Source organism: Erinaceus europaeus, chromosome 4 (genome assembly GCF_950295315.1).
Source record: "Erinaceus europaeus chromosome 4, mEriEur2.1, whole genome shotgun sequence".
Taxonomy (NCBI): domain Eukaryota; kingdom Metazoa; phylum Chordata; class Mammalia; order Eulipotyphla; family Erinaceidae; genus Erinaceus; species Erinaceus europaeus.
The window spans coordinates 149,437,743-149,463,760 of NC_080165.1; the positions used below are offsets into that span (position 1 = coordinate 149,437,743).

Genomic DNA, 26,018 nt, shown 5'->3' on the forward strand with positions numbered 1-26,018 from the left:
TGAACTGATAGAAAAGTTTCCCTTAGATATGAGTTAGGATATTTCTGTTGAAACAGAAGGGTGGGGAGAGAGAGAGAGAGACAGAGACAGTCTCGGACAAGGATTGAGATTGATTCTAATGCAGATAGTTTTGAGGTATGTGACAGAAAGCTGAGAGATGTTAAAGTCATTCTTTGAGAATCAAGAATAGTAAGATGGTCGGACATTTTTTGGAGATCAAGAAAAAGTATCTAGCGCAGACATTGTGAGACATGAGAACAGACTAATGACAAAGCAATCTCAGAATTGCTGTGCAATGCTAAGGGCTTGTTAGAACTGTGAGCATCCCACGGTGATTTCAAGCTGCCATCGTATATAATTGTTCTCAAGCAATAGATGCCTTGGCCATTTTGCGTGTGTGTGTGTGTGTGTGTGTGTGTGTGTGTGTGTGTGTGTGTGTGTGTGTGAAGGGCGGGTGCATAAGAAGTGGTGGGGATGTGATTAACATCTTGAGCTCCCTTATTTAAACTAGAAAAAGAATAAACAAGAAGTAGGAGGCAAGAGGCAGCCCCTGTGGATGGATAAAAGAAAGTAGAATTGGGATTTGGAAATGTCATTGATGATAAAAATAGTCTTAGAAAATTTAGTTGGGCAAACTTGAAATGCATTTCAACAGAACTAATGGATCTTATTCTAAAAGCAGCGGTGGAAGGTATAATGCATTTCCTTCTGCCAGCGCCACTGAAGACCGAGCTTCACGGGATTTGCCTTTCTTGGCACAAATGTCAGAGAACCCATTTCAGGTGTCTCGGTGAGCAAGGCTTGAAGACATTGAAACCAAAGGTGTGGGCGAGGGAGGTTGTGGGGGGTAGGACACCTGATCCACCGCAGAAGCCCCTGGATTTGATTTGCTGCGCCACGTGGGCATAGCAAGGAGAACGCCACCGATTGTGGAGAGGCAGTTTGCTATCTCGCTCTCCATCTGTTTCAGGGCCTGACTGTAAAAACAGACACACGGAGTATGTGAGGTAGCTTCTGTCTCTGGCACCATGTCTAATATAGTGATGATGGTGGAGACAGGAATAAAAGAAGGGTTAGGGAAATGAAATACTCCTGAGGCCTTTAAACTCCTTTATTAAGGGAAAATAGATATTATTGGTTTATGTTCATAACTATATAAGTAGATCTTATGCTGATTAACTTAGAAACATTAAATGATAAAAATAATACTAGAGGAAGGTTCTTTTCATTTTTAGTTTGTGATTAATAATAGGTTACAATATTTAAAGATAGCAGTGTATGGTTCCAAAATGTCAGATAGTATAAGGACTATACCAAAGGTCTGTGTCCCCACCCTCACAGCTCCCAGAGATAACGACCCTGGCTCCCACAAGTCTTAGAGACAATTCACTTGCTTTTGTGTTGTTTGTCTGCCTGTTTGTTTGTTTGTTTGTTTTTGAAAGTCTATGTGTACTAGTTCTCCAGATTGCACATATGTGTGAAACCATCCAGTAGTTGTATAATAGTTTTCTAACTTTAATATGGCATATTCACTGGTGATCATGGAAAAGAATACTGTCATTTATAGAATGAAATTTGCCCTCTCTGATTCCAGTTTTGTTTTTATAATGGCAGTTATCCCTTCCAGTAGATCTGAAATCACCCACATGACCCCATACCTTATCAAGGTCACCTGCTTTGCAAGACTTATGAAGTGCACTATAAATGATTGGCGCACTTCTGTCATGTTCTTTTACTGAGCATTTGCATTTAGAAGGCAGCTGTGCTGACCCCTATACCACCAGCTCTGCACGAATGTTTGCATTTCAACTGAAGTCCTTACACTGCTGCTTTTTTCTTTGGTCTTAAGTGGGAAAGTAAATAAATTATTTTCCTTTCATTTTCATTTCCTCAGTTACTTGCTTTTAATTTTTCAAGCATGTTTCTAAATCACGTTTGTGTTCATTGAGAAGTCAGACTTGAGAAATGGTAATATTTTAACCTATCCGGTTTTTTAAAAACGACATTATTTTTTCATATCGTGGATAAGAAGGAGATACGGAAGAAAGCCCTGCGTATCTGTGCAGAGGGACATAAATCCAGTCCCTTCTGTGTGCTAATGGGTCAGCTTAACAATCGTCCACTTCACCCCAATTTGATTGACTTTATCAATCCCGCTACCTTCGTGAAGTAACGTCAGGAGAAACCAAGTTTAGTCAACTCTTCAAGGACGCACCTGGCTCTCTTTACCTCTCCACAGCTGGTGTTCTTTTACGCTGGATTTCCATGTGCAAACACTCTTTGTGCCGTGATTAAGATATTGGATATCAGCTGGCGTCCTTGGAGAATCTAATGCTCTGTTCAGAAAATGTGAACAAGATGAATTCTATCTGCAGTTACTCGGAGACTAACAAAAGCTATACTCCATGTAGATTTGCCTTGGGAAATAAGGTAGAAAAGCAGTGATTGTCCTGGTACTTCAGAAAGCAGTAACAGACACTTTGTGATTTAAAAAAGGAGAAAGAAAGAAATCATCTCTATAGCTAATGATCTTAAACAGCTCTTCTCCATTTTTTGCAGATGAGGCTTCTGTCTTTATTGCTGTTTCATTTAGTAATATATCATGAAGACCTTCTGACTCATTCACTCAGCAGTCAGAGAGCATATCATAATGTGGGCGTTACTGTGCTACATTCACTAAGTCCCATCTTGATGGATACTTTTGTTGTTTCCAGTTATTTTTTTATTCTTTTTTAAATTTTTTAAATCTTTATTTATTTATTGGATAGAGACAGCCAGAAATCGAGAGGGAAGAAGGTGATAGGGAGAGACAGAGAGACACCTGCAGCCCTGCTTCACCACTCGCAAAGCTTTCCCCCCACAGGTGGGGGTGGGGACTCGAACCCAGGTCCTTGCGCATTGCAACGTGTTCGCTCAACCAGATGCGCCACCGCCCAGCCCCTATTTTTTAATTCTTAACAGTACTGCAGTAAGCATTCTTGCTCATACTCTTGGCAGTTATACATTGATATCCACTGGAGAAATTGCTTGTGTTGGAATTTATTCATCAGAGTGGTAAATGCACTTAAGATTTTAGTGAGCCCTGTAAAGTTGCCTACTAGGCAAACAGTTCACATGTCTTGGACAGTAACTTCCTCCCACATGACTTTGCCAACACTAGCCAGTGTCAGAATTCTCAAGTTCATGACAGATTAATATGCAGAACATGATGTTACTCGTTTGAGTAGCATTTATTGACTTGCAAGACTGAGGATTTTACCCCTGCTGACCCTTAGGATTTTTCTATAAACTGTTCATGCCCGCAGTACACTGTACATGAAATTGTAAGTTCTGTCATGTGTGATGCATTCATTTTTTTTTCTAGATAAACTGACTTTCATTTTGTTCATGAATTTTTAAGATGTAGAAATATTTGAGCAATTTATATGTTGTCTTTAAGCTTTCTCTTACTTAGAAAGCCCATATGCACACCATCTACTTTTCCTTACAGCCCTTTTAAAGCTTCACCTCACTTTTGAGCAGTCTAGAACTTGTCTCTTTTAGAAACGGACCTTTCATTCTCAGAGTAATCCGTCTGTTTTCTGTTGGTCTCAAATTTTATTTTATTTATTTGTCTGCTTCAGTTAGGGCAGTGCCGAACTCTCCTTGTGGTGCCAGGGATCAGACCTGGGCCCCTTTTCTTGCAAGTCCTCTGTCACACTTGCTGCATTTTTTTTTTTTCTACATGGCTACTAAGTGGACAATAAAATAAATAAGTAAAGAAATAAATAAGGGGTGGAGGGTAAAAGCCAGGACATAGCTGTCAGGGTATGCCCTTGGGTTCTTGAGGCCCTGCGTTCGGTCCCTAAGGCTTCATATGCTTTCTCTCTCCCCTGTCCTGTGTTAGTGAGATCTTACCAGATGAAAAGAGTGAAACCCCAGGGTCTTTATAATGGGTACTGTCTTAGTGCCCTCCGAGTGAATCTTGGTTTTACCTTACAGTTATCTGGCCTAAAGCACAAACACTTGCTCTCCCGATGCTATTCTCTGCCTCATCTATTCAGTAAACCAAGGCAAAGGGTAAACTGGAACAGTCCTGACTCTTGTGTTCTGGATGTCGACGGCAAAACCCAATAGTTGGCACATGCGAAGCCTTTCCCGGCTTTCCACACACCAGTCCGGCCCCCAGCAGGTCCTCCTCCTCTGCCACTATGTTCCAGACCTGAGCCTGCTCACCCACCTCTGCAGTCAGTCTTCTGCTCTTGGTTATTTCACCCCCTGGCTTCACCATGACTTCAGGTCAGACCTCTACTTCCTTCCCCCTTCACACCTAGGTTATTTTGTGGCCTCACGACTGCTATTCCTGAATACGGTCTTAACACAACTATGAATTTACCTCTAAATTGTTCCTTTCCAACCTCACTGTCTGTCTGTCTGTCTGTCTCTCACTCACTCACTCACTCACCAGAGGAATGCTGATGGTTTATGGTGGTCCCGAGTTTTGAACCTGGGACTTCGGAGCCTCAGGCATGAGAGTCTATTTGCATAACCATTACACTGTCTACCCCTGTCCATTCAGCTTCACTTTCTTGCATTCACTACACACACACACACACACACACACACACACACACACACACACACCTGTATATGAATTCCTTCAAATACACCTCTCTCCCTAGTTTCAGCCTTTTTGCTTATTTATATTTTGCTGCGTTTCCTCACCATTGAGCAGTATGTTACTTCTCTTTCACAGCCTAAGATTTCCGTAGAGAATTCTTTGATGTAGGACAAGCTGATCCTTAATTAGTTCATTTCAGAAATGTGTAATGAGTTACAAAGAGGTAGTCTGCTAGGTGCTGGCAGTACAAACACCAGTGAACCCTGAGGCCCTAGAAGGACCCCTAGTCTCACCCTGTTCATACGCCTCTATTATAAACGTATTTGCTAGAAGCCGCCTCTAGATGAACTGCCGTTTCCTACACTCTGAAGCTTCTCCGTAGATCACCTGTCGTGCTTTATAAGTATGTCTGCAAGTACTTGTCTTACCACTGCAAATATATGTCCATCACAAAAACACTTCTTAGCTCTAAATATTCCTAAGGTATTTAAGGTACGTTGGTATATAACTTTAATGTAGAGGTTATAAAATTATTACTCTAAACATCTTTCTGGAAGGAACTGCTCTACTTTTTTTTTTTGCTGATTATCAATGTATCAATGTGCATCCAAGAACATGGAAAAGATGCTTCATGTCACTAGGTGACAAGCATTGTAGATTTAAAGCCCAAAGAGATACCATTCTAGACAGATCATAAGGACTAAAACAAGAAACAATGTAACCATAACTGCTGGCAAGTGTGTTGCTCCAAGTGAAATTGGCTGCACTCCCTCAGGAAGTAGCTTGGCAGTTTCCATAACCTTTCCCAGATGACCCAGCAGTCTAATAGATGGTGTCTCCAGAGAGAAATAAAACAGTTTGTGGATTTTCATAATCACCTCAACTGGAAAGGATCTTCATTAAGTGGCAGAGTTAGCAAGCTGCTGTGATATGCTCCTCTACACTGTAGAGTGTTTCTTGGCGACTTGGAGAAATAAGGGATGAAGTAGTGATGGCAAGAACTCGGATGAATCTCAAAAGCATCATCTAGGGGAAAGACAAAACACGAGTTTATGTAGTATTTGATTTAATTCATACTACATTCTTGAGTTGATAAAGCTATCGGCATCCAAGACATTTTGTTTTGTTCTGTTTCCCCAGAGCACTGCTCAGCTCTGACTTATGCTGGTGCAGGGGATTGAACCTGGGATTTCAGAGCCTCAGGCACAGTCCTTATACTAGCTGCATAATCATTATACTATCTCCCCTAACCTAGAAGACAGTTTAGTGGTAGCCAAGGTGGTTGGGAAAAGCATAACTACAAAGGAAGGAAATTGTGTGTGTGGGGGGGAGAGGCTTAATAGTTAAGGAAATACTTTGTATCCTAAGTGACTGAGGCACACCCTGAACATAAGTTTTATACCTGTGCACAACAAACATGGGGTGATACTCTATTCAGTTGTATGATAATTGAAAAAGTAAGATTGTGTAGTAATGGCCATCCCTGGGCCTCATCTTCAAGGTCTCTCTCTCTCTCTCTCTCTCTCTCTCTCCCAACTTTGAACTAGACCAGATTACCAATGACAGTGACAGGTTCAGATTCAATGATTGTTAGATCCTGACTTAATTTAGATTGTCGCCGCTGAAGTTCTCTGTTGAAACAATAAGTGAAAGGCAGTGTGCAGCACGTGAACCAGAGCAGAGACCTAGGACAAGTGACCCCTGGTGCTCTTACTCCCTCACAGAAACCAGGTGCTAGCCACTGAAGGCTTGAAACCACAGGTGAGGTTGGGAAGTGATAGGTCAGTGCTCTGGGGTCCACCTCCTATGTTCTGACAATCTCCTTCATCTTAGTTTCATATTCATGCCCTGTGGCTGTCGCCTCCACTGACTTTTGACTCAAGAGTCTGTATTTATAACAAAAGCAGCAAGATCATCTGACTCTGGGGCTTCAGAGACTGCATTCACCCAGAATCAACCAGCAGTCCAGCCGTGTGGTTGATGAAGGACATGGCCAAGCAATATTATTCACTTTCCTCTCTCAGCTCTTAGTGTTCACTCAGGAATATCAAAGAAGGAATAGAATAGGTCAGTTGTTTCTTACTGTCCCTGCCTTTGATCCATAAAGGAATTCAGTTATATCCTAGCAAACAACTATTGTAAACTTCATCCCAAAGCACCTCTTCGCATAAGGAATGCTTTAAGAATATTGGGAAGGGTGTTGGGCGGTAGCACAGCAGGTTAAGCGAAGCGCAAGGACCGGCATTCCTGGTTCGAAGATCCTGGTTCGAGCCCCCAGCTTCCCACCTGCAGGGGAGTCGCTTCACAGGCAGTGAAGCAGATCTGCAGGTGTCTGTCTTTCTCTCCCCCTCTTCTGTCTTCCCCTCCTCTCTCCATTTCTCTCTGTCCTATCTAACAACAATAATAACTACTACAACAATAAAAACAAGGGGAACAAAATGGAAAATAAATAAATAAAAATAATTTTAAAAAAAAGAATATTGGGAATAGGGAGCCAGACACTGGCAACACTGGCACACCGGGTTGTGTGCACATGTTTCTGTGTGCAAGGGCACGGCTGCTTTTTATTATCTATTTATTTATAGGAAGGAAACGTGGACATGGCTTCTGTAACCACCCCCCACCCCCACCCCTGTCCGCACCTGCAGGGGAGAAGCCTCATGAGTGGTAAAGCAGAATTATCAAGAGTTTGGAAATACTGGGTTGTCGGAAAAGTCATGTTTTTTTTTTTTATTTTATTTTTCTAGGCAAAAATTTGTCATGACATTTCTGACAACTCGATCATTGTTTTTGTTCGTTTATTTTTTGTTTTTACCAGAGTACTGTTCAGCTCTGGCTTATGATGGTGCAGGGGATGGAACCTGGGACTTTGGAGCCTTGGGTATGAGAGTCTCTTTTGCAGAACCATTATACTACTTGCCTACCCCTCCAATAATAGTTCTTATCAAAAAAAAAAAAAAAAAGAGAGTTGAAGCTATGTGGTCTAAATATAGTTAATCATAAGATATATGTATATATATATATATATATATATATATATATATGTAAACGTATTTTTAAAAGCTAGTCACTTTGCACAAAAATAAAATGAGAGTATGCTGTCCAAACACTTGGAAAAACATATGGTGCGTGGGTGTGTATTCTGGGGCACCTTGGCTCAAGATGTTATTTGTTGTATATGTTGTTATTTTCCCAGCTGGCCACTAGATGGAGTGGTTTGTTAATGTATTCACTCTTGTTAAATTTGTAAACTAGCTCAAAGTGATATATTTTTATTGTTTAAGTTGTTTATTACTATCATCTTATAAGTTCACAATTTTATGTGAACTTAGGGATAATCCTTATGACAATGTCTGTACTTTCTGGAGCTCTGAAATTCCACTCAGTAAACACTTGACTAAAACCTCTACTTTCACAGGAAAAAAAAAAAAAAGTATTGTTTGTGTACATCTTTAGTAGGTTTTGTAAGGTTTGCTAGAGCACGTACACAGGCCGCAGATGTGTGTCCCCCACCCCACATCTCAGCTCAGACCAACCCAAACTGCAGATGCTGGAGTTTCTTCGACTATTGAGAGCAGTTTCGAAGGACCGAGACAGGTGCTGCGAGTCCTTCTGTACAGGAATCAGGAACACGCCCCAGAGTGGACACAGTCGACTTAACTGATTCCATAGCGACTTTTTCCCTAAGATTCTGGTCTTTGGTCTGAATGAGTGAAAACCACAGAGATCTATGCTTTCTTTCTTTCTTTCTTTTCTTGTCTTTCTTTTTCTTTCTTTTTTTTTTTTTTTTTAACTGGTTTTGGAAGAATAAGAAACAGGCAAGACAGACTGACGACAAGAAGAAGATAGGTGTAAAGGACACCTGCTGGGTCAGTGTACTGCTCTGAGGACTGGGGTTGGAACGCCCGCTCCCCACCTCAAGCAGAGGGGAAAGCTTCAGGCTTGGTGACGCAGGGCTGCCGGTGTCTGTCTCTCTCTCTCTCTCTCTCTCTCTCTCCCTCCCGATCTCCCCCACCCCTCTCCATTTTTCTCCGTCTCTACCCAATAATAAAATAAAGAAAAAAATTTTAAGAGGCTTAAGCTTACTTCATCCTGTCTTCTAGTAAGCTCAGGAAACAAACTGAACAGCCAGTGCTTCAAGACGCTAAGCAAAGCTCCTTTGTGTTTTGTTGTATCTGCTACAGGTTCAGAAGTCGAGAAATAAACAAGTAAGGGAATTGTTTCCAGATGGTTTCAGTATACACCATGCCGGAATGCTGCGGCAAGACAGAAACTTGGTTGAAAGCCTGTTTTCTAATGGGCATATCAAAGTCCTTGTCTGCACCGCCACGTTGGCATGGGGTGTCAATCTCCCTGCCCACGCTGTCATCATTAAGGTAAGAGGCTACCTCTCTTTGCACATGGATGTATATGTATCTTAAAACAAACCTGTGGATGTATTTATTTATTTACTTACTTATTTATTTTGGAAAATACTGGGGTTTTTTTCCCCATTGTTTCATTGACTTTTTATTCTGGTTACATAAGCAGAATCATTTCTCTGAAAGAATCTAGTTTCTGTTGTGGAAATTTACACTCTCTCAGCTGATGAGAGGATTAACTAAAGTGTACTTCTGATACCGTTGCCATATTTGCCTCATTTCAGTATTCAGCTCACCAGGATTATATCTGTGTGTGCTTATGGAAATTTTATCAACTTTTCCTCATCTAGGGGACACAGATATATGCTGCCAAAAGAGGCTCCTTTGTTGACCTTGGAATCTTAGATGTCATGCAGATATTTGGTCGAGCGGGAAGGCCACAGTTTGATGTATTTGGGGAAGGAATCATCATCACAACACATGATAAGCTCAGCCACTACCTGACTTTGCTCACTCAACAAAACCCAATTGAGAGTCAGTTTCTGGAAAGTCTCGCAGATAACCTGAATGCAGAGGTAAGATTTTGTGAGGAGAATCTGGAAATGAATCATCAGCTTCAGAAAATAAGCATGTAAGATTAAGATTGGGCGGGTTGCTATTATGTAGTTCTTGGAACACAGATGATGCCCTGTGGAGTTACAGAGCACAGCAGACTGCAGGACCAAATGAGTGCCGTGGACTCACTGGGACAGAGAAAGGGTGCAAATCCCAACTAGTAAGAACTCACTGTCAGAGGCTGTGTCCTTTCACACTGTGAGGTTTCACTTTAGGACAGAAAGTGACCAAAAGAACATGAGGCAGATAACTACCAGAAGCAACAATTCTGTCCCCATTATACGCTTATCAAGCTGTATGTATAAGCAATATTTTACAGACCTTTGTAAAGTTGATAAAGCTCTTTTATCTCAGATCATTTGATTCACGTTATTTAAAGCACGATTGCTCTAAATTGCTTGGGATTGAGCTCGGTTTGGGCTGTAATTTATTTCTTGTGTGTATATTTCTATGTTGAGTTAAATTACAGACTGAAAATCTAGGAAAGGTAACAAGTGATCTTAATCCAAGCTTTCAGGTGAAGTTTTGTTGTTCTATGATACTTTAAGTTATTGCTCCCACGTGAAAGATTTCTGTTTCTATGTCCTTTTCTACCTTTCATGTCAACTGCAATAATTTTGAAAGTTAGTACAATAAATGAATAAATGGATATTTACAGTCAAATATCACTTTTGCATACAGAGTCTTTAGAACTGAAGAACCTTAACAGACATTCCGCTTACATTCTTGTCCGGCCCTGTACAAATCTTTGTATAGGAAACACAGTATGCACCCCCCTCTCTGGAGGAACAGAGAGTTTAAAGGGGGAGGAAAGGTTTGAAAAGTACAGTTCCATGGCTTTGCATGTTCTATAGAAGGATTCAGTAAAGGAGAAAAGAGATTTACTCATCAGAAAAGATTTTGTGAAGGTGATGAAACCTGATCTGAGTTAAGCAAGACAGGTGAGACTTAGGCTATCTGGTTGGAAGTTAGAAGCCGGTGACCGGGGGTGGCACACCTGGTTAAGTGCACATAGTACGAAGCGCGAGGACCCACAAGGAAGTTAGGAGAAGCTGTGATGTTCTCTGGTCTGTACTAGCATCACTGGCAGAATTTTAAAACCTTAGAAAATACAGTTTGATTCCAAAGAAACTATTAATGGTCTCTTTCGGTCCTCGTTGCCTACTTTGATTGCATAGTTTCATTAACTAGGTCTTGAGTCTTGGTTCAACAGTATTGGTGACAAAGTTGCCTTTGTATACATGGCAGGAATTGTAAGAGTGGATGAGAATCTGGTGAATGCCAGAAACTGCTGGGTGCTCCTTGCCAATTCTCTTACCACCCCTGCTAAATGGTTGTTACTGTTCTTCTGTGACTGACCCAAAGTGGATTTGTCTGTTCATTTCTGAGACTGGTGTTCAAATTCACGTCTACTTAACACCTACCCTCATCTCTAGATGCAGTTTTTTTCTAGATAAAGTTGTAACGTACATCTTCAAAAAATTAGAATGACTGCCCTTTTCAGCTTTGTGCAGGTGTTAAAGTTGTGAAGTTAGTAACCAGAAGACAGTGAAAGTGAAGTACTCCACTTGTCCTCAAGGAATTTTTTTTTTTTTAAATGTAAGGTTGACAAAATGCTGTCAGTGAAATTAGTTGGCCAAGTCCTGAGAAATTAAAAATAAATTAATGTTCACAGATTCGCCTCATAATCATAAAATACTTAATTAGGTTTGTCATTTTTTTAGAAATGTAAACCAAATATAATCATAATTTCATTTAATGCTGTGAATAGCATTCAAATAATGGATCTTAAAAATTTTAACTCATATGTTGAAGTATAACCATTGCTAAAACTTTCATAGTTATCCTAAGAATACTTCCCAGGTAAAATAAAATTTCTTGTTAAGGAAACAGTTGTCCTCAACTTGTAGTCAAGTATGAAATTAAATGTGATAATCTGTGGAAATCAAGTGTGAAATTGGTTTATAAAATGAATATGTGCTGTGTTCTTAAGGCAATGGGATCTCGTCTTTAGACACCCAAACCTTTGCAAGACTGTACAGCAGCAACGATCAGCTTAAAGGTCGTGTTAAATTAGTGCTGGCACCTCCACTAATATTGTTCATAGCCTGAATAGCAATTCTCACCACTAGAAGAACTGCAGAAAGTATTATATTAAGTAGTGATTTCAGTGCAAACATTTCAGGAGACATCTCTGCTGATTTATGCTTAATGGCACTGACTTCCTAATGCTAATGCCAGAAGATCACAAGTTCCAGCCCTGTGTAAAACCACTTAGTCTTGCACTGCGAGAAGAACTGAGACATCTTTGGGCTGTGTTATGATTTATTCAGAATAATGCTTTTGGCTATCAAATTTCAGAGTAGGTTCATCTTTCTAGGACTGACTGTGTGCATTCTGCGACTGACTGACTGACTGACTGTGTGCATTCTTCATGGAGAGCTCCTCTTCCCTGTGCAGAATGTACTCCAAGGACCTTGTCTAACTAGCCTCTAGTTCTGGCTCTGGTCGCTGCCATCAAGCGTCTTCAGTCCTGGACGGGTTCTTACCTTTAGAGCCCCGATATTTCATCTAGAGAGTAGGGTTAAGCACACTGGGTTGGGGTGAAAATTTAACAAATACTTGTGCCAGCTTGGTGTTCCATAAAAGACTGTGGCATTGACCATTACCTGATGGCTCGTTTAAACTCAGTCCTCCTTCATGTCAGCACTTAAACTGTAGTTGAATAACTAAGGGATAGATGGCTACCTACATGCTTTCTAATATACTTAACACTGAAGGGGGTTACACAGAGAGAGAGAGAGAGAGAGAGGAGAGAGAGGGAAGTCATAATCATTTCTGTATAGCAAAGCAATGCCATGACTTTTCTGGCAACCCAACAGTTCGTCTTAATGTTATTTTAAACCGTTAAAAAAATATATACATACATATATGCCTTGGGGGCTGGGTAGTGCTCACGTGTGGGATACACGCACACCATGTAGCAGGACCTGAGATTCGAGCTACTGATCCCCAGTTGCAGGGATGGGGGAGCTTCACAAGTGGTGGAGCAGTGTTCCAGGTATCTCCCCTCTCTATTCCTCTCTCTGTCTGTCTGTCTGTCTGTCTGTCATCCTCTATCCAAAAATAAATGGCACTGGGAACCCTGGTATCTGGCCAGTACTCTGCCTCAGCAGACATCTTAGTGGCTGGCACACGCACACAAACACACACACACACACACACACACACACACACACACACACACACACCCTTACAGGCTAAAGTTTAGGTAGGCAAAATTAGACATAAAAATGATTAAATTAAATTAAATTACCCAATTTCTAAATTACCCAATTTGAGGTGATGTTGTTCAGTCTTTTACTCAACAGAGCATCGAGCTCGATTACACTGAGAACTAACATTCACGCATTGAGTCTTCCTCTAAAAGCCCTTCAAGTATGTACCAGTCGCTAGGCACTATGGTGGCGGCTTCATGTCTGTCATCTGAATGAGTTTCAGGTGACTCACCAGCAAGACTATGGGATTTGCTGGGACTAGACATGCTCTATTTGGCACTATAAGGGTTGTGTTCTATAGAGTGAAGTCTTGCTGCTTGCGACATGAGCCTTCAGATGAGTGGATAGATCCCAGGAAAGCCATGAGAGCTGCTTGTTTTCTCCTTGCAGCCTCTGTGACAACGTCCACACTACGTGTCTCAGCATGCCAGGTCCTATACTGGCCACAGGCTTGAGTAACCCATAGCCTAGTCCCTCTGCACGGCCAGCAGAGACCTGGAGCTCCTCAAACATGATAGTTGTCGACAGAGCCAAAGCTCTGGGCACCACAGCACCTGGCCGTCAGGAGCTGGGAACTGGTGTGAGTGAGGGGAGTGGATATGTGATATGCTGGCCATTGCGGCCATAAAGGCTTCTGAGATATTTTGGGGAGTGCTACTTACATAACACTTGGACTGGTTTTTTGTTGTTGTTGTTTGTTTGTTTGTTTTGTTTATCTGTTTTATTTATTTATAAAATGCAAACACTGATAAGACCATAGGATGAGAGGAGTACAATTCCCACCACCAGAATTCCGTATCCCATCCCCTCCCCTGAAAGCTTTCGTATTCTTTATTTCTCTGGGAGTATAGACCCAGGGTCATTGTGGGATGCAGAAGGTGGAAGGTCTGGCTTCTGTAATTGCTTCCCCGCTGAACATGGGTGTTGACAGGTGGATCCATACTCCCAGTCTGTCTCTCTCTTTCCCTAGTAGGGTGGGTCTCTGGGGAAGCAGAGCTCCAGGACACATTGGTGGGGTCGTCTGTCCAGGGAAGTCTGGTCGGCATCATGCTGGCATCTGGAACCTGGTGGCTGAAAAGAGAGTTAACATACAAAGCCAAACACATTGTTGGACTGGTTTTTTAGAAGACTTCTGGCTTTACCTCTCCTTATCAGACTGTTTTGCTGATATAAACTGTCTTGAGATTCCTTTGAGTCCTCTTGAAATGAATGGATAAAAAGGCAAGAAAACCCAGAGAGAGATCTCTTCTGGACCCCCCACAGCCCATTTTTGGGCTGTGAGCTCAGTGCCCAGTCACACTGGGCTTCTTAAGACCAGGGGAGTCTTCAGTAGTCATTGATTATTCTTGGTCCGGAGACTACGAGTCAGCTCATAGTAGCCACTAGGCAACAAAATATTTACAAGTAGATTTTTATTTTGTCACTAGGTGGCATCCAAGGGTTGATCTCAAAATACCATGTACCATCACAAATTGACATACATTTTCCTGGGCATTCTTGCTTTGGGGTGGGCATTTATGAGACTTGATTCATTTCTTGAAACCTACTCCCTCCATTCTGCTAGTCTTATCATTAGTAACTGTAGGTAATAACAGTAATTCACCGAGTCTGGCTTTGAAAATCATAGTATGTTGAATTTATCCTTTAAAATTTTCTACTCTTATGAATTGTATGTTATTATTTTGAAATATTTATAGGTTATAAAGCAACTGACATGATTTTTATTGTGAAATAAGACCCATAAATAGGGATACTATCAGATATTTGGCCATATCATCAAGTTAGTTTCATTTACTTGGGTTAGACAGCATTTAATTCCCTTACTTTTAAATATCTACAAAGTGCTGTACAACCCCCATCATTAGTTAAATTTTAATTCTGGTTAGTCTTCATTCTGCGAAAATTCTTAAGAGTTCAAATTTCTGGAGTGTGTATACGTAATTATGTTGTGACTTGTCTAGGCATTTGTAAATAAATTAGTGAAAACTTGTGTATGTTTCCAGCTTTATTCAGATCTGTTTGATCTATCCTGTCATATAATTTGAGGCTGTCCAATATAATACGATACATGTAATGCTTATGACCATAGTCAACCCACCCTTCACCACTTTATTGTTGTGCTGATAAGAAAATTAAAATGTTAATTTCTTTTTTTAATTTATTTTATTTATTCCCTTTTGTTGCCCTTGTTGTTTTATTGTTGTAGTTATTATTGTTGTTGTCGTTGTTGGATAGGACAGAGAGAAATGGAGAGAGGAGGGGAAGACAGAGAGGAGGAGAGACAGACAGACACCTGCAGACCTGCTTCACCGCCTGTGAAGCGACTCCCCTGCAGGTGGGGAACCGGGGGCTCAAACCGGGATCCTTATGCCGGTCCTTGTGCTTTGCGCCACCTGCGCTTAACCCGCTGCGCTACCGCCCGACTCCCAAAATGTTAATTTCATAACTTTGAGGTGTATAGTACCGTACTGTTCTCATTGTGATTGCTGTACTGTGTATTCGGTTCAAGGAACTTACTCATTTTCTTTGAGAGCTTATGCCCTTCAACCTGCCTCTCAGAGTTTCCTCCACACCTCAGCCCCTGGCAACTACCATCCTACTCTTTGATGTTTTTAGATTCCACATACAAGATCATAGAGCTTTTGTCTGACCTACTTCAAGTCACTGTAAATTTAAAAGTAAATAGACTTGGCTTATCATTTTTTATTTTTGGATATTTCTCTTTTTCTTATGTGTGTGTGCGTGTGCGTGTGCGTGTGCGTGTGTGTGTGTTTAGATAGTGAGCAAAACTTTTTCAGAGAAACAAGAAGGAATAGAGGCAGGGGGAGGTGAGGAAGGAAGAGAGTGAGAGAGAAGAAACCCCACTGCCCTCTCCATCGCTTTCGAAGCTCCCGCTGCGTATGTGCTCCCATGTGTTGGCCAGGCCCTCAAACTTGTGTCCTTATTCATACAAGAGGAGAGACAGAAAGTCAGAGCATCACTCTGGCTTATGGGTTGCGGGGGGGTTGAATTCGGGGCCTCCTGCGCTCAGGCTCATGGGCCTAGCTGATAACGCCCCACCACCGGCGCTCTTAATGTGTGTTTAGCACATTTCCTTTGTGATTGCGTTGTGTAGTTTTTATACTCGCCACCACGCATATAGCTAGAGGCATAATGACCTTTTTGATGGGTGTGATGATTATATGTGTTAAAGAGGGCTAGAATTGGCAGCTGTTTTTTTTTTTCTTCTTCTTTTTTGGGTCATTTTGTTTTGTAATAGAGACTGAGAGGGAAGTTGGGGTAGAGAGGGAGAGAAAGGGATCACCGACTGCACTGCTACACAGCTCATGCAGCTTCCCTCTTACAGGTAGAGAGACCAGGGACTCGAACCAGGGTCCTTGCACGCAGAAACGTGTGCCCTCTCCCAATACACCACCACCTGACCCGGCTGTTTTCACCTGCTGCACTTGTATTTACAGCTTTCAGCACTGTGGGCCGCATAAAATGAAACCAGAAGAACAATAAGAAAACACATATGCACCCAAGTTCTTAGTGATGTGTAGGATTGGATACCATTTAAGGAAAAAGTCCGACGCTATGTATTGAGTAAATTCGCGGAATCTAACACTTGCTGTGCACTGCTCTTAAATGAGGCAGGACTGGTGTTTAATTAGCTGCCAAATGTGGTGCCTGCCCACCAGTCCTGTGTGCCTCCTTTTAGGCAAAGCTTGCTGCTGTGTCTCTTAAAGCTTAGCTTCTGTCAGAATGGTTTATCATGTGATGTTTGCGCCATGCTTTAATGCATCACTTTAATTTTGTCATATTTTGGATTTGCAGATTGCTCTGGGAACAGTTACTAATGTGGAAGAAGCAGTGAAGTGGATAAGTTACACTTATCTTTATGTGCGGATGAGAGCAAACCCATTAGTGTACGGCATCAGCCACAAGGCTTATCAGGTAGAAAACTCATTTATAAAAAAACTATCAAGCCTGCTTTTCGGGTCTGTAATCCTTTCTTGATGAGGATAAATATTTGCAACATCTGACCTATCTGAAAGGAGTTAGGTGACTGAAAGGAAAAGTAAGTCTTCTATCAAAATAGATTAGAAAATGCTAAACAAAATTCAGTTTGTCCCGCTACAATTTCATTTTCTTTGCATTTTTCCCACTGATACTGATACATTAATATGTCTATTGTTTCTAATTATTTGGGGACATTTTCATTTGACATTAATATTTACTTCTAACTTAAATATGGTTTTGGGGGTAAACCAGGCATGAGAAAATTTACAGACCACTTTTAATGGTAGTCTATGCTGTATACAGCATGTTCCTCTTATCAGATTTCTTCTGATTCTTTACTCCAAAAATTAAAAGATAATATTGATGACATTAACAGTTTTGAGGCTATAACCCAGTGTACATAGATTGGGAATCAGGCATGTGGAAGCAGTTGTATATTAACTTAAGTTTTTTAAAAAAAAAAACATTTATTTTTTTTTAAAAAAACTATCTTATTTGTTTATTAGATAGAGACAGATAAATTGAGACGAAGAGGGGGTCTGGCTTTAGCGCAGCGGGTTAAGCGCATGTGGCGCAAAGCGCAAAGATCCCTGTTCGAGCCCCCGGCTGCCCACCTGCAGGGGAAGCTGTATAAGCAGTGAAACAGTATTGCAGGTGTCTCTCTTCCTCTCTCCCTGCCTCTACTCATTTTTTTGCCCTTTTTTGTTGTCCTTGTTTTATTGTTGTTGTAGTTATTATTGCTATTATTAATGTCATCGTTGTTGGTTAGGACAGAGAGAAATGGAGAGAGGAGGGGAAGACTGAGAGAGGGAGAAAAAGATAGCCACCTGCACACCTGCTTCACCACCTGTGAAGCGACTCCCCCCTGCAGGTGGAGAGCCAGGGGCTCAAACCTGGATCCTTATGCCCCTTGCACTTCATATGACGTGTGCTTAACCCTGTGCACTACCGTCTGGCCCCCTCTTTTTCTTGCTTAAATGAGTAGCATCTGCTGTGGTCTAGGCTGACTATGGATTTAGTATCTGCACATTTTCCCCTAATATACTGGTGCCCCCCAGAGTCCCAGATTAGGCACCCAGAAATTCCCTGCCTTGATGTGCCCCCACGGTAGCTTCTGAGATCGCACTTGCCGCTTGTACAAACTGCTTCTGCCCTGAGAGGCTCTCTCCACCCCGTGTCCGCAGGCCCCTGTACCCACCCAAGTCTGAGTGAATTTCTTTTGGAGCCCCCATTGTCCTTCAGAGAGGTTTCAAGCACTTTTTTTCTTGTTGCTTCACCTAGTTGACAGGGGGAGTGACTGTGAAGTTGCTGTTACTCCATAGCTACACATCTGGCATTCGCTCAACTTGTTTAAATATTATTGATTCTTAACTTGTTTATTTGCCATGAATACTATGTTTCAAGATTGTAAGGTGGCAGTGTCTAGTTCTACGTCACACCCAGCACCCGCCTACCTCCCAAAGGTAACCACCAGGCTTCTCACAAGTCTTACAGCTGGCTGGCTTCTGCTTTGTTTGGATTTTTTTATTTTGGCAAGTTCATGTAAACCAGATCTCTAGATTCCACATTTGAGTGAAACCAGGTAGTAGTTGTCTTGCATCTCATTACTTACTTCACTGAGCTGCTTCATCCTCCAGTTCTATCTATTTTGTCCTGAAGGGTACAATGTCATCTTTTTTTTATCACAGAGTAGTCGTCCATAGAATATTAAATTATTTTTTATAATCTTAATTCTCTTATACCTCCTCCTCTACCCTTCAAAGATCATATTTCATTGGATTGCATATGACCAGAGAGAGAAAGCACTAACAGTTTGTAGATTTCTGTAGAGAGCTCTATCTGTGTAAATGATGATTTTCTAAAGAGATAATCCAGGCTGTGTGTGTGTGTGTTTTGTTTGTTTTTTTCCCTGTAGATGGACCCAACATTAGCTAAACATCGAGAACAACTGGTCATTGAAGTGGGACGGAAGCTTGACAAAGCTCGAATGATTCGCTTTGAGGAACGAACTGGGTATTTTTCCTCGACGGACCTGGGCAGGACCGCCAGCCACTACTATATTAAATACAGCACCATCGAGGTATTCAACTCCACAGAACAAATGTGTTCATATGTTTGTTTGGGTACACAGACCCTTTCTAGTCTTCAAACTATAGCTTGAATATAGAACAGTAAAATGAATGTAAGGCATCTGTATTCAGTACGGTCCACTTTCTAAATACAAGAAAAAATAGAAGACTTTAAAAATTGAAGACCCTCTTGCTGTCTGTCTCTTCAATGAGTATATCCCAAGCAGTAGATTGAACCTGAGCTTAAGATAGTTGAACATACTTAGGGGACTGGTGGAATAAAGGCGTTGAATGTTTTTAAATAGGTCATGCTTGCCAGCATTCTAAATTTCTGAGAAAGTCTGACTAAAGAAGGAGTAGGAAGCCAATATTATTTTCAGTCAACCTATGTATACTATCTGTACAATTTAAGAGATTTTTCAAGTGTAATTCAGACTATTTTATAATGATAGCCTTCATTCAGTTTAACATGATCTTCCTATGACGAAGTGGTGTCACTATGTTTGCATCCTAAAGAGTACATACATGCTTTCACGTGAGACAGAAAGCATGACTTTTTTCATATATTTATTTTTGTATCTTACTTTGTTTCTTAAATGTAAATAGCGTTACAAGCTATCAAAGTCATTATTTTTCATTCACTGAAATTCAGACTTCAATGCAGTCTAGGCTTTATACTACTTGGCATGCACGGTGCACATAGAAGATATTTCTCTGCGTTAGCAGTTTGCTCACAGCTTTTTTAAAAAAGCAAACTTTCGCGCAGGGACCAGCGTAAGGATGCCGGTTCGAGCCCCCGGCTCCCCACCTGCAGGGGAGTCGCTTCACGGGTGGTGAAGCAGGTCTGCAGGTGTCTATCTCTCCCCTTCTCTGTCTTCCCCTCCTCTCTCCATTTCTCTCTGTCCTATCCAACAACAAAGCAACGTCAACAATGGCAATAATAACCGCAACGAGGCTGCAACAACCAGGGCAACAAAAAGGGGGAAAAATGGCCTCCAGGAGCGGTGGATTCATGGTGCAGGCACTGAGCCCAGCAATAACCCTGGAGGGAAAAAAAAAAAAAAAAGCAAACTTTCAAGGAGTTGGGCAGTAGCGCAACAGGTTAAGCACGCGTGCCGTGAATCCCAAGGACCGGCATAAGGATCCTGGTTCGAGCCCCCGGCTCCCCACCTGCAGGGGAGTTGCTTCCCAGGCGGTGAAGCAGGTCTGCAGGTGTCTGTCTTTCTCTCCCCCTCTCTGTCTTCCCCTCCTCTCTCCATTTCTCTCTGTCCTACCTAACAATGACAATATCAGTGATAACTACAACAATAAAAAATCAAGAGCAACAAAAGGGAAAATAAAATAAATTTTTAAAAAGGCAAACTTTCTATTTGTATAGCACTTTAGGTTTTGCCAAAGTCTTTAATGTAAATATTATCTCACAACTATAATAATGTTTTTTTCTTTTCTTTTTTTCTTTGGCTTGAAATTTTTCCTCAAGCCTTCTGCTGTTTCTGTCACCTATACTTCAGCTATCTGGACTTCTGTGCCTTCTCCTGGGAAAATATGGTATCTTTGTCAGAATCTTCAGGTTATGTATTTTTAGTTTTTCCTCTCTGGATTTTTTTTATGCTGTCTGATCAGCTTCAAGTGGGTAAATGGTGGCAGGTTTCCATATGCTTTTGCTGAACATGTGCGAAGACCCAAAGGCTATGCTGGATTTTTTTTTAAGATTTTATTTTTTGATTCATGAGAAATGATAGGAGAGAGAGAACGAACCAGACATCGCTCTGGTACATGTGCTGCTGGGGATTGAACTCAGGACCTTATGCTTGAGAGTCCAAAACCCTATCCACTGCGCCCCCTCCCAGACCACGAAATGTACATTTCATGAATTAGATTTTTTTTTTTCTCTCTATGTTTCAGAAAGGATGTCTAGTCTTGATAGATGATGCTTATAAAGCAGTGACCTGGAATAGCATGCCACAGACATGACTCTACTTTACCTATGGTACAAATGTTTGTTAAGAATGTATAATTAATTGCTAGTGAGGCTTTTCATTGAAAATATTTTACTGTTTTAATCGATTTTAACACTTACTTTGGATAGACCTTCAATGAACTCTTTGATGCTCACAAAACAGAAAGTGATATCTTTGCTATCGTCTCCAAAGCTGAAGAATTTGATCAAATCAAGGTAAGAGTTGGTGAAGCTACACACACACACATACACAGACACACACACAGACACACACACACACAGACACACACACACATAATACATGTATTTGTTTGTCTGTAGAAGCTTGTGATTGTTGTTCCTGATACAATATAAGCTACATGCTACTTTACACGTGAACAATCCACTTCTTTTCCCGTTTATCAACAGTATCTATTCCCTCAGACAGTATTATGCCATATCTGCCATCATTCTGTGTTCTCTACCATAAACTAAATGTTTCCAATATGTGCTACAATAATGAAACACTTGAAGAATTTACTGTGTAGAGGTTGGGCTTATTTGCAATATGAGGTTTATTGAAGGAAACTTAAAGGATATGCGTGATTCAAAGTGAGATATGAATATTTCTGTACCATTATTATAATTTATTCTTATTAGCAGTAAAAACTTTAATGCTTTGAATCATAGTACTCCACAGTTTCAAGCTCTGAATATGGTGTACCATATAAAACTATATGACTGTAATGAATGCATTTGAAGATAATTCGAGTTTGCCCTAATCCATTTGGGCAGAGGTTTTACTCTGGTCAAATAAAAAATGAAATCTCATCAATTGAAAGATAGCGAGGTCAGAAGATTTAATTTTTGTGGCATATCAGATTTTTATATGTCAATGGCAACTTTAATATTGGTGATGAATAATGGAATTTTAACAGCCTCAGGGTAGAGTCTTACTGGATTGTATTAGTTACCTGTCAGACAAATTAACTATTACTTAGTTGCACAAAAGGAGATTGTTGGTACCAGGTGGGGGAGATGCTCTGAGCATGAAGATGGTCTCTGTAGGCAGACTTATGGGCTGCATGCAGGTGTGTAGACCTCTGAGACTTCCCCAAATGTGGGAAGTTCGACTGGTGACTAGGGATAGGGGACATTGGGTTTGCACCTGTCACTGAAAAATTAATGTTGAATTATGGGGGGAAAAAAAGCTGACCTTTTAAAAAACATGCATTGTGATTTGATTTCAGTATGGGAAATTCCAGTAAATCACTACAAAAATCCTATAAAACATTTATTTCTAGGTCCGAGAAGAAGAAGTAGAGGAGCTAGACACCTTATTAAACAATTTTTGTGAACTCTCAGCTCCTGGAGGTGTAGAGAACAGTTACGGAAAAATAAATATCCTGCTTCAAACTTATATTAGCCGAGGAGAGATGGACAGCTTTTCTCTTATATCAGATTCTGCCTATGTTGCACAGGTAAGAATGTTACTCTCCCTCCCCCCCCCCATTTTCTCTTTATTTTCCGACTCACAGAGTAAATTCATTGCTGTTTTAAGAACATACTACAATTATGTCATGTTACAAAATTACCATCTCATCTTAAAACTGGCTCTATGTAATGTGTACATCTTTTAAGCTATCCGTGGTTTAAGTCAAGGATGAAGGTAAAATTTGGCATGACTCTTTCATTTCCTTTTGTTGTTTTTGTTGTTTTGCCTCCAGGGTTATTGCTGGGACTCTGTGCCTCCACTACAAATCCACTGCTCCTGGAGGCTATTTTTCCCCTTTTGTTGCCCTTATTATTGTTTATTGTTGTTGTTATTGTTATTGTTGTCATTGGATAGGACAGCAAGAAATCAGGAGAGGAGGGGGAGAGAAAGATAGACACCTGCAGACCTGCTTCACTGCCTATGAAGCGACCCCGTTACAGGTGGGGAGCCAGGGGCTAAACCGAGCAGGATCTTTACGCTGGTCCTTGCACTTTACGCCATGTGCGCTTAATCCGCTGTGCTACTGCCCAGCCCCCACTTGTTTTTATTTTTAATTAGAGTATACTTATATCTTGTTACCATTCTCTAATGAACAAAGTCAGTCTTTCTTCCCCCTCAAATTATTCGCTAACTTGCAGTCTATTAAACACAGACCTTTTTAAATAATATCATAGTATAAGTGATACTTAGGTTTTTATGTTCAACTCCCCATGTGAACAAAAAGAATTTACCTGTGGTGGTATATACCTTTCAGCTAACAGGTGTCTCTTCTCAATATACTTTTAAAGAATCCTCTTTACTTAGTAAGACTACCTCATCATTTTCTATTGGTCTCTGTTAAGAAGAAATAAAAGCTTAATTTCATTTTAAATAAGAAAACTAATATATTTTAGGCTTGTAATTTTTCTTAGCCTTAATGTAGGCAAAGTATGTTTATGTTAAATAAATTGTAAGTAATACCACAAATACTCAGGAGTGCTTTGAAATAGCTGTAATCATGAAATATTTACAAACATGGTCCAAGATAGCACGGTAAACAGATTGAATGAATGCGTAGTTTAATCAAGACAACTGAGAGCTGGGTGATAATCTCAGAAACCATGGACCGTAAGCTCTGATAGGGTGAGAACAATTTTCTCATCTTGGAACAAACGTGATTCTGCTGTAAACAAACATGCGTCCTCTAAATCCCATGACTTCTCCAGTACCAGTATTTCAGATGTTTTCATTTCTTTTATCTTTTATTGTCAAAAAGTAATACTGCCATTTCATATTTTATGATATGGAAATAGTTAATGCTTTATCTGAAAGGTAACACTTCTGTGTTCTGAATGAGTAACCTCACCTTGTTTGTGCTTGATTCAAGATTATAAAAACATTACCAGCACTGATGTAAGGACTGTTTTGCAGTTAAAAAAAAAAAAATAGAGTTTCTTTATGATTGATGCCCATATTTTAAATCTTAGAAAATTCGGGCTGTATACCAAAGCATTCTTGTTCCTTCTTCATTGTTAGGTGTTTGCCATTCTCTAATATACTATAAAACGGCTGAGTCATCCTTCACTATTTACATGAATATACTATAAAACTGCTGAGTCACCCTTCACTATTTACATGAATATACTGTAAACGGCTGAGTCACCCTTCACTATTTACATGAATATACTATAAAAAGGCTGAGTCACCCTTCACTATTTACATGAATATACTATAAACGGCTGAGTCATCCTTCACTACTTACATGAATATACTATAAACGGCTGAGTCATCCTTCACTATTTACATGAATATACTATAAAGCGGCTGAGTCATCCTTCACTATTTACATGAATATACTATAAACGGCTGAGTCACCCTTCACTATTTACATGAAACGGCTGAGTCACCCTTCACTATTTACATGAATATACTATAAACAGCTGAGTCATCCTTCACTATTTACATGAATATACTATAAAACAGCTGAGTCATCCTTCACTATTTACATGAATATACTATAAACAGCTGAGTCATCCTTCACTGTTTACATGAATATACTATAAACGGCTGAGTCACCCTTCACTATTTACATGAAACGGCTGAGTCACCCTTCACTATTTACATGAATATACTATAAACAGCTGAGTCATCCTTCACTATTTACATGAATATACTATAAAACAGCTGAGTCATCCTTCACTATTTACATGAATATACTATAAAACAGCTGAGTCATCCTTCACTGTTTACATGAATATACTATAAACAGCTGAGTCATCCTTCACTATTTACATGAATATACTATAAAACAGCTGAGTCATCCTTCACTATTTACATGAATATACTGTAAACAGCTGAGTTATTCTTCACTATTTACATTTTAGGCTTGCTTCCTCAGTAGCTCCACAAGCAGTATCTCCACTTGATAAATTAGTACTTCTTTCTGTATTCTGAAACGCTACTCTTTCAGCCTCTAGGAAAAATGTTTGAATATCTTGTGCTATTATTTAAAATAATGATAATAAAGTAGTGTTTGCTTCTCTAGACTATAGGTTAGAGATTTTAGTTATTATCCCATAGTGCCTGTACACTTTCAGACACACATGCACTGTCAGTGTACTCTGGGAGTTTTTATGCTGTTTCTTCCACCTTTTATGGAGCGGCTGTAGATTCTAGGATGTGAAGACAGCATATATCTGGGCACATTTGGGAACAACCAGGCTAACAGAAAGGGAAAAAATGGCCTCCAGGAGCAGTGGATTCATGGTGCAGACACCGAGCCCCAGCAATAACCCTGGAGGTCAAAAAAAGAAAAAGAAAAAGAAAAAAAAAGACTAAATGAGATAGTGTGTGTAAAATAGTTGCCATGCTTGGTTTATAGGGGCCATCATTATCTGGATAGTTTCACTTATAAATATTTTCTTTATCACTTTAACTAATTTTTCTTCTGGACTGGATTTTATAGTGTCCTTTATTTCTCCTCTAAGTGATTTTGTAAGTAGTCAGGTCAGCTAAATGGTCAGGTCCGTCCTTAGTTATCTCTCATTCCTTATGGCCTCCACATTCTCTTAAGTGCTTTACATGCCTCTCCCCCCACTCTCTCTCTCTCTGTCTTCATTTCAATCAATTTATGGGATATAAGAGTAGAACTTGAAGTAAGGCTGCCATCTGGGAGTTCAACAGTAAAGCATTCACATGGAAAGGGTGTGATTCTTCTTACACACAAATAATAAGGATGATTGGAGTTCATGAGAAAGTTGGTATGGCCCACATTTGAAGGGTGTAACCTACTTTTTAAATTGAGTCTGAATAATAAATTCATTGACAAATTTAAAAGCATACTGAGCCCGACCACCACTTCCCCCTTTTTCATTCTGTAGAACGCTGCTAGAATCGTCCGTGCTCTTTTTGAAATTGCTCTGAGGAAACGTTGGCCTGCCATGACCTACAAGCTCCTGAATCTTAGTAAAGTCATCGACAAGAGACTCTGGGGTTGGGCTAGCCCTTTGAGGCAATTTTCAGTCTTACCACCACACATTCTAACAAGACTGGAAGAGAAAAACCTTAGTGTGGATAAGCTTAAAGACATGAGGAAAGATGAAATAGGTAAGAAATAAATGATTGTATGTATGCTTCTGTGCAAATACTTTTCTAGATGTGAAAGAAAATCGTGTATTCTC

At 40.4% G+C, this 26,018-nt stretch overlaps 1 protein-coding gene across 2 annotated transcripts in view; it reads left to right on the forward strand.

Moving 5' to 3' along the window:
• The window catches only part of ASCC3 (activating signal cointegrator 1 complex subunit 3), a 262,037-nt gene that overhangs the window by 114,655 nt on the left and 121,364 nt on the right, over positions 1-26,018 (forward strand). For both annotated transcript variants that reach the window (XM_060190713.1, XM_016188499.2), the window contains 7 exons: positions 8,785-8,976; positions 9,312-9,536; positions 16,671-16,790; positions 18,772-18,936; positions 21,015-21,101; positions 22,169-22,345; positions 25,719-25,944. In XM_060190713.1, the coding sequence (XP_060046696.1) occupies positions 8,785-8,976; positions 9,312-9,536; positions 16,671-16,790; positions 18,772-18,936; positions 21,015-21,101; positions 22,169-22,345; positions 25,719-25,944 (1,192 nt within the window). The remainder of the gene's footprint in view (positions 1-8,784; positions 8,977-9,311; positions 9,537-16,670; positions 16,791-18,771; positions 18,937-21,014; positions 21,102-22,168; positions 22,346-25,718; positions 25,945-26,018) is intronic.